The following is a 14,357-nucleotide window of genomic DNA, read 5'->3' as shown; positions in this document are numbered from 1 at the left end:
GGTAGTTTTTGTCCGCATTGTGCAGATGGGGACACAGAGCATCAGAGAGGTTAGGTCACCTGCCCAAGGCCACACAGCCCATCATGGCCGAACCTGGTCTTGGAGCCAGGAGTCCTGAGAGCAGGTCTGGTGCTTCTCCTACCCTGATAGTAGAGATATCTGCAGTCAGCAAAGTGCCCGCCATGTGCCCAGCATTCTTCTGGGACCCTCCCAGTCCTTATCCACCCAGGAGGAGGTCCTGAGAGAGGCTGAACTGGGACCCAGGCATGCCTGAGCCTGTGTCCCTTGCTCTGGCTTTCCTGGTCCAGCCGCCCAGGGGTTTGCCCTGCAGGATCAGGGAATGTGTGCCAGCGTGGGCTAGGAAACAACAGAGCATCTTTGTCCACGCTCCACTGACCGCTAGATTATTCTTCTCAGGCAGAGCCAACATTCCTTGGCCAGCTGATTCAGGAACGCTGAGGAGTTTTATTATTTATTTCATTTGCTTTCCAAATTTACAGACTTTCTGAGGAGAGGCCAGTTGAGTAAAACATCCTAGTGGTCTCACAAACGCGTTCGCTCTTTTACAAAACTTCTGCCTCATTCAGGCAAGCTAGGACTCATTACTGAAAGCTGGTTGGGAGTAATAGCCAATTAGAGTGGCTGTAATTGATGGAGCGCTTCCTTTGTTGCAGAAAGTGGGTTAAGCATTATTTAACTTAACCTTCCAACACTCTGGGACATGTGTTTATCATCCTCTTTTACAAGCGAGTCAGAGAGGGAAAGCGGTTTACCCAAGGCCACACAGCTAAGAAGGATGGATCTGGGATTCAAACCGAAGTATAATCTAACTCCCAAACCCACACCCTCAAGCCCTCTGTTCCTTACCCCTGCCCTCTAGGGCCTTGCTTTCCGATGGAGGAGTATAGGCTAAGTAAGATCCTGGAGCATTTTCCCTGTAAAGTTCCCATGTCATGGTACTGGCCAAGAGCAACCTTGAATTCTGGTTAGGTCAGCCTGTTTCTCTCCTTTCCAAGGGGTTTGAGTGCTTCTTGAGGGTTGCGTGTGTCTGGTTAGACTTTATGTCTTCACACAGTAAGGGAGCCTGCACATGTCTGGTGAACAGGAGAATGAATGAAGGAGAGGATGAATGGATGACCAGGTGTCTTGGCTGATCAGGAGTGGGATGCTTCTGGGAACTGTGTGACTTTAATGCTATCATTACGTTTGAAAGAAAGAGGACATAGACCCATTTCCTCAAATTGTTTTAGAGGATGAACTTTCCTCTCAGCAGTGCTACAGGGCCACTCGCTTACTGGTTCTGCCCTTTCCAGCTCCAAAACATTAAGCAAGTGACTTAACCTCACCTTCCTCAGTTTCCCCATCAGCAATAGAGGCCAATATTAGTTTGCAGTCCTTAGAGGGAGGGCTGTGAAAGTTAAGTGAGCATATTTATATACAAAGCATGACACCTACTGTGATTTCTTTTTGGCAGAGTCACTTTCACTTAAAGAGTTACTTTTGTAAAATCAAGTAATTTGGGTGACGGAGATCCAGGAATTTGTTACATCATTCTCTCTACTTTGGAGGGTGGTTGAAATTCTCTACAGTAAGAACAAGTAATAGATCTTGAAGGTGATAATTTTATTTAGGAAACAAATGCAGTTGTATTTTGTAGTAGAATTCAAAATGTAGTGCAATTTTTAAATGAAACATGAGCTTTGAAAGAAATGATTGACTTACAGCATCCCCTTTAGAATTACTACTTCAGACCAACGTGGCTCATGATCTCACTGGGCCTTTAGTTTTTTCATCTTAAACAAGCCAGAAACAGTGATGCTTCCGTCCTGGTGCAGCTGTTTGATTCAAGTGAGCGAAGAGACGTGAGGGTGTTTGTGAACCGCGGGGTGCCTTCCCCTGCTATCATTTGTTCATTCGTGGAACACCTGTTTCCACGGCGCCAGGTGCTGGGCTCAGCGCTGGGGCACAGCCGTTCCCAGGCTCCCTAAGGAGAGACCAGATAGCTATGGGGTCGGGCTGTTGGGCTGCCAATTCTCAATCAGTTCACTAGGAATACTCAATCTCTTGGGCCTCAGTTTTCTTGCCTATAAAATGGGGACAATAACAGTGCAGTTTCTTCCTTTAGTTTGCTGGGAATGGGGCAATTGCTGGAAAGGGTCTAGAGCAATGTCAGGCACACCCCAGTGCTTAATGTCCCTTATTTCTGCCCACCGGAAGGCTACAGCTTAGTGGGGAGGCTTGTATTAAACAATTAGGCAAAATAACTGTAATATGGGGGAGTGGGGTGGCATGAGATGATACCGAATAACATACAGGGTTGGGGCGGGTCCTCTGGGGAGGTGACCTTGCAGGTGAACCAGTCGGATGATATAAGGCAGGGGTGCAAGTGGGAGCAGAGGGTGAGGCTGGGAAGATCTGGGCCTGTGAAGAACCAAGGTTCGGGGTATGCTTGGGTAGGCTGTGAACTGAACCCAAACCTGGGGGTGTCTCAGACCTGGTGGATTTGCACTTTTTTTTTTTTTTAATAGCAATTTTCTGGCAGATGGAAGGAGGGTGTTATTTGACAAAGTCAGGCTATTACGCTGATTTTCCAACAGTTGGACGTCAAGAATCTTGAAGAAGGGGCTCCTTGTTCTAAGTGTTGGCAAATGTGTCATGCCCGAGGGGGCAGGGGGGAAGATGCTGGCTGAACGGGCGCGGTCACGTCCGGCAGGGGCCCCTAGGCTCGGGAAACAGGCTTGGGCTTTACTTTAACTGCAGTGGGAAGTCACTGGAGGGGTTTTGGACAGGGACAAGGGGCGCTCTACAAACCTCCCAACCATCCCTGTGGCTGCTGCAGTAAGTAGGCTGGACTGGAGGGGACACAGGAGTGGCGGCCGGAGGGCCAGGGAAAGTGACTTGCTGGTGAGAGGTGGTGGCGATGGCTGAGGCTAATGTGATGGTAGTGGCTGCTCATCCTACACCTGTGAATGAAGTAAAAGGCCAAGGGAAAGTAAAAACCCAGGAGAGGTGAGCAGAAGAACGCCGAACTTTGAAGAATTTTGTAGCCACAGGCTATTTCTTCTCCCCCCCACCCCAGCCCCACCCTGAATCCCCAAAGTCCTTAAAGATCCCACACGTCTCAAATTTCCTGACTTTGGTCAAGGTGCCTTTATTCCCAGAAGGCCCCGAGAATTGTCAGTGTGGGAAATCCATCTGAAGCATAATGATTCTTGGATTTCCATAATAAAGGAAGTAAAAAGAAGTAGCTGAGGCTAGAACTGCAGGGCTAGGCTGCGACCTGCAACGTCCACCCACCTTCACCCTGTCTTGAGCTGACACTAGCTGCCATCCCGTCCCGGAGCGCTGCTCTACGCCAGGCCCCGTCTGACCCTTCCACCTGCGCTACCTCAATTGATCTTACAAATACCCTGTGAGGCGGGTGCTATTTCTAGTCTCATTTTAAAGGTGAGAGACTGAGGCGCCGGGAAGGTAGGTAACCTGCCCAAAGTCAGCCAGACCTGCCTGACCCCAGAGCCCTCACTTGCCCCTCAGGACACCGCCCTGGGACCCTCTGCCCAGTGCAGCTGTTTGAAAAGCCGCCACTTTGTTTAACTGCCACATGACCGAGGCTTTGGAGTTTGCTTCTTAACCTGGGGTTGAAGGTTTTTGGCTGGGTTTCCCCGAGCCGTGACCCTAAAACTGCAGAGTGTAGCCATATGTATGTTTCTGGGGAGAAAAGCCACAGCTTTCTCTGTTTCCAAAGAGTCTGTGACCTCTCCCCCACGTTCTGCCAGATAAAGACAGAGTCTTGTTCTTCAAGAGCAGAAATTCTGGCTGCTTTGTTTCCTTCAGGTTCTACAGCAGTGCCTGGTATGTAGGAAAGCCTCAATAAATACCTGAAGAAGGAATAAATGAATCGCATGATTAAAGGGTTCACCCAAACCATTCTCCCTGGGTCTGTAGCTCTCAGATCTGAGGGGCCTCTTTTCATGAACTCTTAGGGAAGACTGAGCCCTTAAAGGCCACTTAATGTAGCCTTCCTAGTTTACAGGTGAAGAAAGGCAAGTGATGGACCCCAGAGGACACCATGCTGAGCTCAGGAACCCAGTGACAAAAACTGCACTCATTCTTGCAGAAGTCGTTCCCAGTTGTTCTGTTTCCATGACAACTGTGGTCATGAAGATGGTGACTTGTTTGCACATTCCAAACTCTGCTGCTTTTGGAGACCTGTTCAAGCATTGCTCCTTGAGGATGCTGTCCAGATTGCGTCCTTCACCTGCTTGCTCAGTTCTTAGCCCGCTGGCCCAGATAACTCTATCATCCTGCAACGTTTGGTCTCCTTCCCTTCGGCCTGCTGCTGCCTGTGTCTCTTCTCCAGGCAAGTATCGCAATGATGAGCTTGCATCAGGATGAAACGTACAACTGGGGCAGGCAGAAGAGCCATGCCAGCCTGCCATTATCTAGGACCACACTAGCATTCCTTGAATGGGCTAGAACCTTCTAGAGAGGCAGCTCTAGGGTTGCAGGTGAACAGGACAGACCCATGATTTGGGGAGATTTGATTTTCCAATGGGCTTTCCTGGCATTTGAGGCTGCAGGTGGCCACTTCCATCCACATTTTTCTTTGCACAGTGCAGACAGCTCTTTTGCCCATACAGAATTCTAGAAAGGAGGGTTCTTGGAGGCCAAGGGATCCTGGGAAGGATAGGACCATGACTTAGATGTCCACACTTTCCGACAGGGGACAAAAATTGCTAACATATCATCACACTTGTCCCACAGAGCCAACACTCCAGTCAGTTGTCACCAATCAATCACAGTTAGCATAAGCCACCTCCAACTTGGCCTTTTAGTGAGGAGAAAATGGAGCTGGGAAGCAGGATGCTGGATACCTGTCCAGCTCTGTCTCTAATTGTGTGACTTTGTACAGGAGATACAGTGTTTCTAGGCCCCAGTTTCCACTCCATTATTTATTTACTTGAACATTCATTCATTTCTTCAACAAATATTTATTGAGCACCTATTGTGAGCCAGGTGCTGGGCTGTGAAAATGAAAGTCGTTTTTTCTCCATGACGAGTGTTCTTTCAGCTCTCATCATCTGTGGGTCTCTGGAGCCCTTGTGATAGCTCCTCTAGCTGTGTGACCATTTCAGCTTTCCTTCTCTGAAGCTTGTCTCACTTCATTGTGTCTTCCTTGAGATGCTGCTTGGGGAATGTTCTGTCTTATTACGAACCAGGAGCTCTGTGAGACTAGGATTTCAGCACTTTTGAGGGTGATGCTGAAGGAGAAACATAGACATTCCCTTTGCTGTTTGAAATACTTATGAAAAATATTTAGATAACCCTCCATTACCTTAGCAGGCATTTTCTAAAGTTTACATTGCAGGCTTGAGTGATTGCGGTATTGGGAGAAATAAATTTCCTCTGGCCCATGAATTTTTTCCCTGGAAGAATCATGCAGCAGCACATGTTGGGTATGTGAAGTGTGTTTTGGAATGTTAATGGAAAGGCTGATTCACACCAGATGAGGAGGAAATCCAAGGAGAAAATGATGTATAAATTGGGCATTACTGTTCACTCCAAGGTTGCACTTTCAAAAATGCATCAGAGGTCAGAGGTCTAGGAGTCTGGGCTTTCCTGAAAGTTTTTATGTTATCTAAGCACCTCTAAATCCTGCTTCTGTAATAAAGGTGTCACTTTTATGATATTTGGTCCAAAGCAGCTTTAACTAGAAGCTTCCTACATAAATGCTCAGATTTGGACTAGTACCATGTTTATCACATGTAAAAAAATTTTTTTAATAAAGCTTTAAAAAAAAGAAAAACCACTCACCCCCGTATCATCTGTGTATCCGCACCAGCCAAGAAAATTTTGCTTGTCTTTATTCTGTAATTTATAATGCATAATAAATAGGTATTTTGTGCTCTAAATATATAAACCAAATAGAAATAATAATGTCATATTTATTTGGTGTAAGTAGCCTGGACTTATTCTGAGTGTTTTATATGTATTATCTTATATAACTACCCTATGCATGATTCTGGTCCATTTTACATGTGAAGAAACAGGCACAGAGAGGTGTGTTCCCAGGTCACCAAAGAGGGGGCCGGGGAGTAGCTGAGCCTAGTTTTGAATCCCGGTCTGGCTGGCTGTACACAATCCACAATCCACCACTTTGTTTCCTCCTCTTATATCTTCCTTGTACCGGCCCCAGAACTCACTGCCCTCAATGGCTGATCCATCAGCAACTGTGCATTCCCCAAAGCAAGGAACCCGACTGCCCCCGCCCCGTGTGTTCAGCTCTTTCCACATGTGAAAGTTGGTGCAGGTGATGTGGTGTGTCCCAGCTGCCTGGTGGAGTTAGCTCCGCCTGCCTCTGGGCTCCAGCTTTGCATGAATTGATCTAGGAGCGGGGGCAGGGTGTGTTTGTTTGGAGGCAGACCAGCAGAAGAGGGGTCTGTTGGCAGGGAAGTGTCTTATGGTCTGGTAGGTGAAGAGGGTCTGGAGAGTATAAGAAGGGTGAGGGTCTGAAGCCGAGGGGCCTGTTTTCCTTCAACATTTAATGTTCTGTGCCAGGCATGGGGCTGGGGGCTGGGGTTACACAATGGGGATATTCCCAACCAGCCCTTGGGAGCTGGTATGGGCAACCTGAAGTTGGAAAGATCCCAGTTCTAGTGTCAGCCCTGCAGCTTCTCAGCTGATGGACCTAGAGTGACCTTAATGGGCCTCAAATTTTTCATCTGTACAATGGGGTGGATAGTATCTCAGCGTCTTGATAAGTGCTTTGATAGGATTATGTGGGGGCAGCGGTGTCTGGCACCAGTGGACAGAAGAGGGACCTCATGCCAGCTTGAAGGGCTGGGTGGTTTCCTGGGGCAAGTGGCATCTGAGCTGAGACCTTAGAAGGAGAGGCCTTCACCTGGTAAAATGAGTGCAGAACAGGGCTCCCAGTGGAGGCACCGGCTCTGTGGGGACCAGAGGACAGGCTTGTACAGCTGAGTGACCATGGTGACAGGAATTGGAAGGTTCCTCTCCAGTTCTGGCTCTGGGCTGAGCACCCTCCTCGTGGACTGGATGTGCAACCAGGATCTGTACTTGCGCTGGTGGGGATGGGGCCATTCTCACCACCTACTGCCATGGATCACAGCCCTGGCCCCCCACGGCCCAGAGGGTGGAGAGGACATCATGTGGGGGACATCATAGTGAGTCCTCAAAGGAGCACCATGGGGAGGAGTCCTTGAAGAGGAGCAATCTTCACTAGTCTGGAGATGCCCTGACATAGCTGGGGGAGCAGAAAGGCAGAGGAGCTCCCAAGAGTCATCCACAAGGGGTGTGTGTGTGTGTGTGTGTGTGTGTGTGTGTGTCCTCCTGGGGGTGGGGAGCCTGCTGTGTCCTGTTTCACTGCCTGCTTCAGTCAGTCAGTCACCAAGCACTGATGAGCATCTGTCATGAACCAGGTGCTGGCCTAGACACTGGGGGACAGAGTGCTGCTGCTGGGGGCAGGGCAGCAGATTCAGATAAGCTAGTCTGGGAAGGTGACATTTCCTACTGGGAACATTTCCCAAAGGCAGTTAGGGAGCAAGCCAGGTACTTTCCTGGAGGATGCATCCTGGAAAGAGCTAAGACCCTGAGGCGGGACCACAGGGGGGCACGGTGGAATATGCGTGTGCCTTTCGGCTTGGGGGGGTGGGAAGGTGGAAGGAACCCAGGTCATCGCAGCATCAGGAGGCCAATCCATATAAGACCTGGCAGAAGAAGAGCGACAAAATCTCACCCTGGCTGCAGTTTGGGGGGCAGGGAGGACGATGGGTGGTGGTGGGGGGGCCTGGGCCTGTAACCTGGTCCTGTGGCTAAGGATGGGATTGGAAGCCTGAGCAGGAGCCTCGCCTTCGTACACTTCCTCTTCCTCACCTGTGACATGGGCAGGGCCCCCGGGGGAATTCGATGAGAGGGTGCAGGTAAACGCCTGTCCCGGCACCTAGCTGGCCAGTATGTGCTCAACCAGGGTGATATTTAATTCCTATGATTATGTATTAAAGCCACGTAGGCAAACCTACAGCTGAGTGGGTACTGCCTTTTATGCTTCCCTGAGAATCAAAACTATCTGCTCTCTGCCCCCACCACTGGGGCCTTCCTGTCATCTCCCATCCTCTTCAAGCACCCTCACATTGCTGCGGGGTGGGGGTGGGGGCACGGTGAGGGCAGGTGGAGCCGGAGGCCTTCCCACAGCAGGAGGTGGCGTCTGCTCCTTGTTGTGACAGCCTGACAAGTCCAGTGTCTTTTATGATGGGGGTCAGGTCCCTGATATGGAGGGACAGGCAGACACCTGTCCGGAGGGGCACCCAGGCCAGAATTAGGGGGGTCAGGGAAGGTCTCTTGTAGTGGGGAAGTCCGTGGTGAGGATAAGTGGTTTGCTAGGCTGCTGCTGGAGGTATGTGGAGCTGAGTGATCTAGCATCAAGCACATTTCCTGCACTTGAAATCCCAGAATAAGAGAGGCAGGGGTTGATCTGAGGGATTGGAAGAAGTCAGTGGGAAGGAATGGAGCTGGAGAGGTGGGCAGGGCAGACCAGATTCACAGTGAAGGAGACAGGACACGAGTCTGAGAGGCCTGTGCAGAGGCTGTTGCAGACACAGGCAGTGAGGGATGATGGTCGCCTGGACAGGGATGTTGGCAAAGGGGAAGGAGAGAGTCTGGAGGTAAAATAGGCAACACTTGACTTGGAGATTGATGGAACTTGGGTGGACACAGAGGGGGGAGGGAAAGCTGATGCCCAGGTGTGTGGCTTGGTGGCTGGGGCAATGCTGCCTTTACTGAGGTCTGGCAGCCAGAAGGGAAGGTAGGAGAGGACACGCTGGGCTTTGGTTGAGTGTAAGGGGCCTGGGAGACACCCTTTCAGTAGGTCTGGAGCCCTGGAGCAAGCTCCAGCCCTGAGTGTGGAGGTGGACATCTTGACAGGGAAGCCTCTGGAGTGCTGAGCTGCCTGCAGCAAAGAGTGTAAAGGAAGAGGAAAAACCAAGAGGCAAGTGGGCATGCAGGAGGCTTCAGGCAGTAGGGGGTGGGTGTCCTAGGAGGTTTCCTTGGACTGGTGACCTTGGATTAGGACCCAGAAGGATGCCTGGGTATGGGTAAGTAGAGGAGAAAGTGAAAGCAGTGTCAGACAGGAGATAGAAGCAGCTTGTGACCGTAACAGAGGAAGACTGGAGTGGAGGGAAGGCTTCTTGGGAGAGAGACTACAAATGAAGAAGGATTGGTCTCACTCCTTGCCAGAGATGCTGAGTGTCACACTGAAGAGTTAGGGCTTTAACCTGTAGATGGGAGGCCCAAAGTGGTTTTGAGAGCGAGAAAGACTCTTTCTGGCCTTGTTGTCCAGGTGTGTGTCCATGTGCCACTGCTGCTCAGTGTCCGGAGTGCTTGTGGCTGTCTCTGTCCTCTCATGTCTCAACCCTTGTGACCTCAGCTTGGCCAGCTTCATTGAATGAGGAAGTATGAGCAGAGCTGGGATGGCAGCTATGGGATGGAGGAACCAAGGCCAGTGCTTGCCCTTTCCATCCAGTGGCCCAGGCCACTGCCTCTACCTTTCCTCCTGCCTGCCTCGGGGGGTACACGCTCCTGGCCTGCCCATATCTTTGGCCTAGCTGAGATGATGGGGTGTCTGCTCAGGAGCCTGGGTAAGGAAAGCGTACTCTGTGGGAACCCATTGTTCTCCTCTCTGGAAGTGGCCCTCAAGTGCTCACCCACTGCCCACTAACCCACTACCTTGCACAACTGGCTCCTATTTGTTTATAAAAAGATGCCTTGGCTTAATAATCGCTATTGTTTATTGGACAGCTTATTGCGTGTCAGACACCATGCTAAGCAGGTTACATGCATCATCTCATGTAAGCCTCTTCAGTCTTAAGAAGAAGATGCCCCGTCACACCCATTTCACAGATGAGGATGCTGAGGTGCAGAGAGGTTAAATAACTTGCCCTTGGTTTCACACACAGCTAGAGCAGTTAGGATTTTTAATATTTGCAAGCAGAGGACACGGCTCATCCTTTTAACTCACCACCCTACCTTGACATTCTGCGCAGAGCCCAGGCACCCTCTGCCCGCCCCCTTCTTCGTAACTGGGTTGCACTGTGAAGCAACCTTAGGTATGCCTAGGTTTCCTCTGGCAGATGCAGCCCAGTTCAGAGAATAAGATAGAACTGATGGTTGGGACCTCAGGGCTGGGTGGAGATTGATGCTGGGCCTCTCACTTGCTGTGCATGATCTTGGAATTTTCACTTAACCCCTCTAAGCCTCAGTTTACTTATGTGCAAAAAGGGTACCACTAGTTCCCACCTCTCAGAATTGAGTGAAGGCAATGAGATAAGATACTTAAACACCTGGCTTAATGCCGGGAACCCAGATACCCAAACCAAGAAGAGGTGCGGGGCTTGGCAGACCCAGGAGCCGCCTGCCCAGGCTGGAGCAGGTGCCAGCAGCGTGTGTGGCGAAGCCGGAGGACAGGGAGGAGGCACCATTCCCCTCCCAAGCCCTGCATTATTAATGTGATTATTCGCAGACTTCTCAGGAGGGCTCGGGCCGGAGCCCATATATGGAAGAGCGACGCAGCCCCCGAGGCAAGCGCCTCGCTGGGCCGGGGTTGCCATGGAGCCCCGCAGGCCCCCTGGAGACGACGCCCGCGGCGGTGTCCGAGCACAGTCCCGCGCCGCTCGCCGCGTCCTCGGTCTGCTGCGGGGGTCCAGGTCGGCGCCGGGCTGCGCTGAGGTCGCCTTTGCGCGGGCCCTTGGCCGCTACTCTGGAACCCGCGGGGAGGGAAATAAACCGGTGCTCATTTCTGCAGAGGGCGTCCCCGGGAGCCGGCTGTGCGCGCGGGGCTGGCCGACAGGTTTCCGGCCCCTGTCGTTCGGCGCCTTCCAGAGCGGCCGTGAGGTCCAGCCGCGGGGCCTCCCTGCGCGCCCCTGAGTCCCGGCCGCGCCACCACCCGGGCCGTGGCTGGCCGGGGGACGAGCGTTTGGTCCCCTAGCTCCGGAGACTGGGGGCCGGGGGAGGGGGTCTGCGGCGGGCGGGGTGGGAGACGGGGCGCCAGCCTTCCCCGGCTTTCCCCAGCCCGCCCGGGCTCGGCGGGGCGGGGCGCGGGCGGGCCGAGGAGGAGCCCGGGGAGGAGCCCGGGGAGGAGCCCGGCTTGCGGCGGCGGCCGCGTCAGTGGGGCTCCCGCTGCCCCGCGCCTCAGACCCGGCCGGGCGCCGCCGAGGACGAGGACAGGGACCAGCACGGTCAAGGCCGCTGCGCCGCGAGCTCCTCTCGCGGGCCAGGGCTGCGCGACGATGGCGGACAAGGAGGCCGGCGGCAGCGACCCGGGGCCCCGAGGTAAGCGCAGGGCACGGTCACCCGACCGCGGCCAGGACAGGGGAAGGACTAGGTACCTTCGGTCCGGCTCCCCGCAGCCCCCGCGGGCTCTGGGAAAGTGGGCGCCCCCGCCCCATCCTGCCCTCGCGGGAGGGGCCGGGGGCCGGAGGCGGCCAGCTGGTCACATGCTCCGGCACGGGCCGGGCTGCGGACACTGCGGCGGGGACGGCGGCCCCCACTCGGGCACCCCAGCTGTCTCCGCCGCGGGGTGGCGCCTCCTGTGGGGTCGAGTGCGAGCCCGGGTGACAGTCGTCACCCCCGTGCCCATCTCCCGTGCGCCTGAAGGGCTTGATGGTTGTCGGGTGAAGAGCCAGCCGCGGGGTGGCCGGGTATCCCCAGCAGCTTGTTTCCGTGACTCAGCGAGGCGGGGATGGGAGCCCTGGGGAAATCGGAGATATGAAAGGGTCCCCTCTCCCCACCCCGCCCCGGCCCGGACGCGCACGCGGGGGATGGGGGCTGCAGTTCCGGGAAGTACTGCAGCGAACCCCTCTCCCCACCCATCCCCAGGGATGCTCTGGGCTGGGGAGGGACGAAGCGGTGGAGGCTGGACTGTCTCCTCTCGGCCCGGACGACGGGTGGGCGCGGCGCCCATTGCAGAGGGAGGACGCCCGCATTCTGCAACTGTACCAGGGCAGTGTGGTTAGGGATCAGATGGAGAGGGGGAAGGGGCCGGAGGGGACCGGGAAAGAGGTGGCCCAAGAGGAAGAGCAGCTCGTAGAGCTCAGGGCTGAGAATCCAGGCTTCGCCTGCGGAACAGGCTGGCCAGGATTCCGATTTTCCTGCGGGTCTCAAGTGGGGAAAGTTGGGTACACGGAGACGCGGCGGATCCCCGACCTGCGGCGTCTCCGCGGGAGAAGTCGCTGGAGGGAAGCGCAACCCGGTGGCATTCCTTAGCCACAGGCAGGCGTCTTGCGAGGATGAAATTTAAATGCCCAGACGTCCGGGAAATTCAGCCGAGAAAGGAGCGCTCGGCTCTGCGGGATTCCAAGGCCAGGAAACTGAGTCTGGTGGCCATGCAACCACCGTTGGCGTTGCGCTTTCGATCCTGCAGTCTGTGGCCTCGGCCCCCGCCCTCTGGAGCTCGGAGCTGCACCTGCCCCCCTCCCCATCCCATTGTTCCTGCAGATCTGGGAGGTGCCTCCCTACCCGGCACTGCAGTAGTGGTAGTGGTGAGGGGGTGGGGTGGGTGGGGTGGGGGTGTAAGCGGGTGGGGATCCTGATGGACTCGCTCCTGGGAGGGGTGGTGGAGCACCTCAAATTTGCCCCCCATCCCCTGCAGTTCCCCAGCTGGCAAATGCTGACAACGGGGCTGAGTGTCTTTGTCTGAACATCTCTCAGCAAACTGAATTGACTTATTTTTTTCACCTTTTCTCTTTAAATTGGAAAAAAGGATGGGGAGGGACTTCTGAGTTAACTAAAGCGTGAGAGTCAGTGAACCAGTTTCTTGCCTCGCATACGGGATAAATAGTTGCAGCTGTATCAAAGGCAGGATTGGCCATGCAATTTGTTCACTCAGAAGAGTTAGCAAGGGTGTGCAAGATGACAGCCAGCCTCATGTGCCACCCCTTCGATACCCTCTTTTTAGCTTTTAAAATCGAATTCAGCTCCCCTCACATCCCCATCCCCCTACCTCCCTCAACATACACTTTAGCTCTTTGTGGTTGTTCTCCCAGGAGTTGAGAGAGGGACCCACAGGAGAAACACCTGTGCTGGGAGCCTGCTACTGCGTGCCTGTGTCTATTCTAGAGCATCTCCTTGTTTCCAGGGGTCTGCAGTTCAAGGCAGCCCGAGAGAATTCCAGGCACATGGACTTAGGACAAAGAACAACCTGATGTGTCAGTCCTTACCCACCCTGAAGAGTGAGCTGTCCTTGAAAATTCACACCTCTCTGGGCTCCCATCTCTTCTTCTGTAAAACGGGGGTCTTAATAGTACCTCATAGGAGCAGAACCTGCTCTCTCCCCATCTAGCATCTAGCACATTTCTAAGGTTTACCCGTTAGAAATTCTAGCCTGGGCACTGAATGTGGTTTCTTCCCCCCTTTCTTTTCTTTAAGCCCTACAGCAAACCCGTCACCGATATTCCTCTTTTATGGGGTGGGAAATGTAAACCTAGAGGTTGAATGACCTATCCAAGGTCATGTATTGATTTGGACCCAGGCCATCTGGTCCCAGGGCTGGAGCCCTTCACCGCCATCCTGTGTAGCTGCTGTGGGTGTGGTCAGTGGTTACTATCCTATGAAAAATGGATTTCTTCAGGGGATTATTTCAGGGATGCTCATGGTACAGATGAATGAAAAGGTGATGCTGGCCGCAGGCATCAAATGGTGATGGAACTTGTGAGCAGCGGGATCCCCAGGTGATAGGGTGTGCCTGAAAGGCTGGTGACAAAACCAGAATCTTCTGGGACGATTTAAGTGGGGTGGGAAGGAGAGGAAGTAGAGGTGGTGATGAAACAAGAATTGGAGAATGTTGATAGTTGTTGTAGCTGGGTGATGGGTACGTGGCAGTTTGTTATACTGTGTTGTTTACTTCGTACAAGTTTGCAAATTTCCTTAAAAGAAAGTTTAAATTCGTTAGTGAACAAAATATGAAGGACCAACTCATAAGTCCACCCTTTAATCTCTGGAGGGTTGGACAGCAAAGGCTTCGGTGATCTCCCGTCCCCGCCCCATCCTATGACCTGAGTTGCTTGACAGATGGATCCCTAGAAGAATAAGCAAACTGGGAAGGGGACAGGAGTGGAACAGGCAATTCTGGCTGGCCAGGAACTATGGCGACCACTTCAGGACTACTTGTGGTCAGTGGAAGCCTATAACATTTTCTCCACTGTGGAGGGTTGGGGAGAAGCATGGTGAGCTGGGGCTTTGCTCTGGGCTGGAAGAACCCCTGGACATGTTATCCTGGGTTTTGGAGGTGGATTTCTTATCATATTGGCAGCTATTCATAGTAAAAAGAAAAAAAATTAAACACTGAC

At 53.1% G+C, this 14,357-nt stretch overlaps 1 protein-coding gene and 1 long non-coding RNA gene across 3 annotated transcripts in view; one reads left to right on the top strand and one right to left on the bottom strand.

Moving 5' to 3' along the window:
- The window catches only part of HSPA12A (heat shock protein family A (Hsp70) member 12A), a 188,761-nt gene that overhangs the window by 87,909 nt on the left and 86,495 nt on the right, over nucleotides 1-14,357 (top strand). Inside the window, exon 1 of one of the 2 annotated variants that reach the window (XM_077126141.1) lies at nucleotides 11,229-11,343. The exons of the other annotated variant lie outside the window; for it this stretch is intronic. Within the exon in view, the coding sequence (XP_076982256.1) occupies nucleotides 11,301-11,343 (43 nt within the window). The 5' untranslated portion in view covers nucleotides 11,229-11,300. Of the gene's footprint in view, nucleotides 1-11,228; nucleotides 11,344-14,357 lie in introns of those variants that run through there. 2 annotated transcript variants of the gene reach the window in all.
- Nucleotides 1,622-4,116, bottom strand: LOC143653247 (uncharacterized). The gene is made up of 3 exons (XR_013161193.1): nucleotides 3,879-4,116; nucleotides 2,812-2,963; nucleotides 1,622-1,984 (listed from the first exon to the last, which is right to left on the bottom strand). It is a non-coding gene; the product is annotated as an uncharacterized LOC143653247 (long non-coding RNA).

The sequence above is a fragment of the Tamandua tetradactyla genome, chromosome 13 (genome assembly GCF_023851605.1).
Source record: "Tamandua tetradactyla isolate mTamTet1 chromosome 13, mTamTet1.pri, whole genome shotgun sequence".
Lineage (NCBI taxonomy): Eukaryota > Metazoa > Chordata > Mammalia > Pilosa > Myrmecophagidae > Tamandua > Tamandua tetradactyla.
This window is presented reverse-complemented; position numbering and strand designations above follow the sequence as displayed.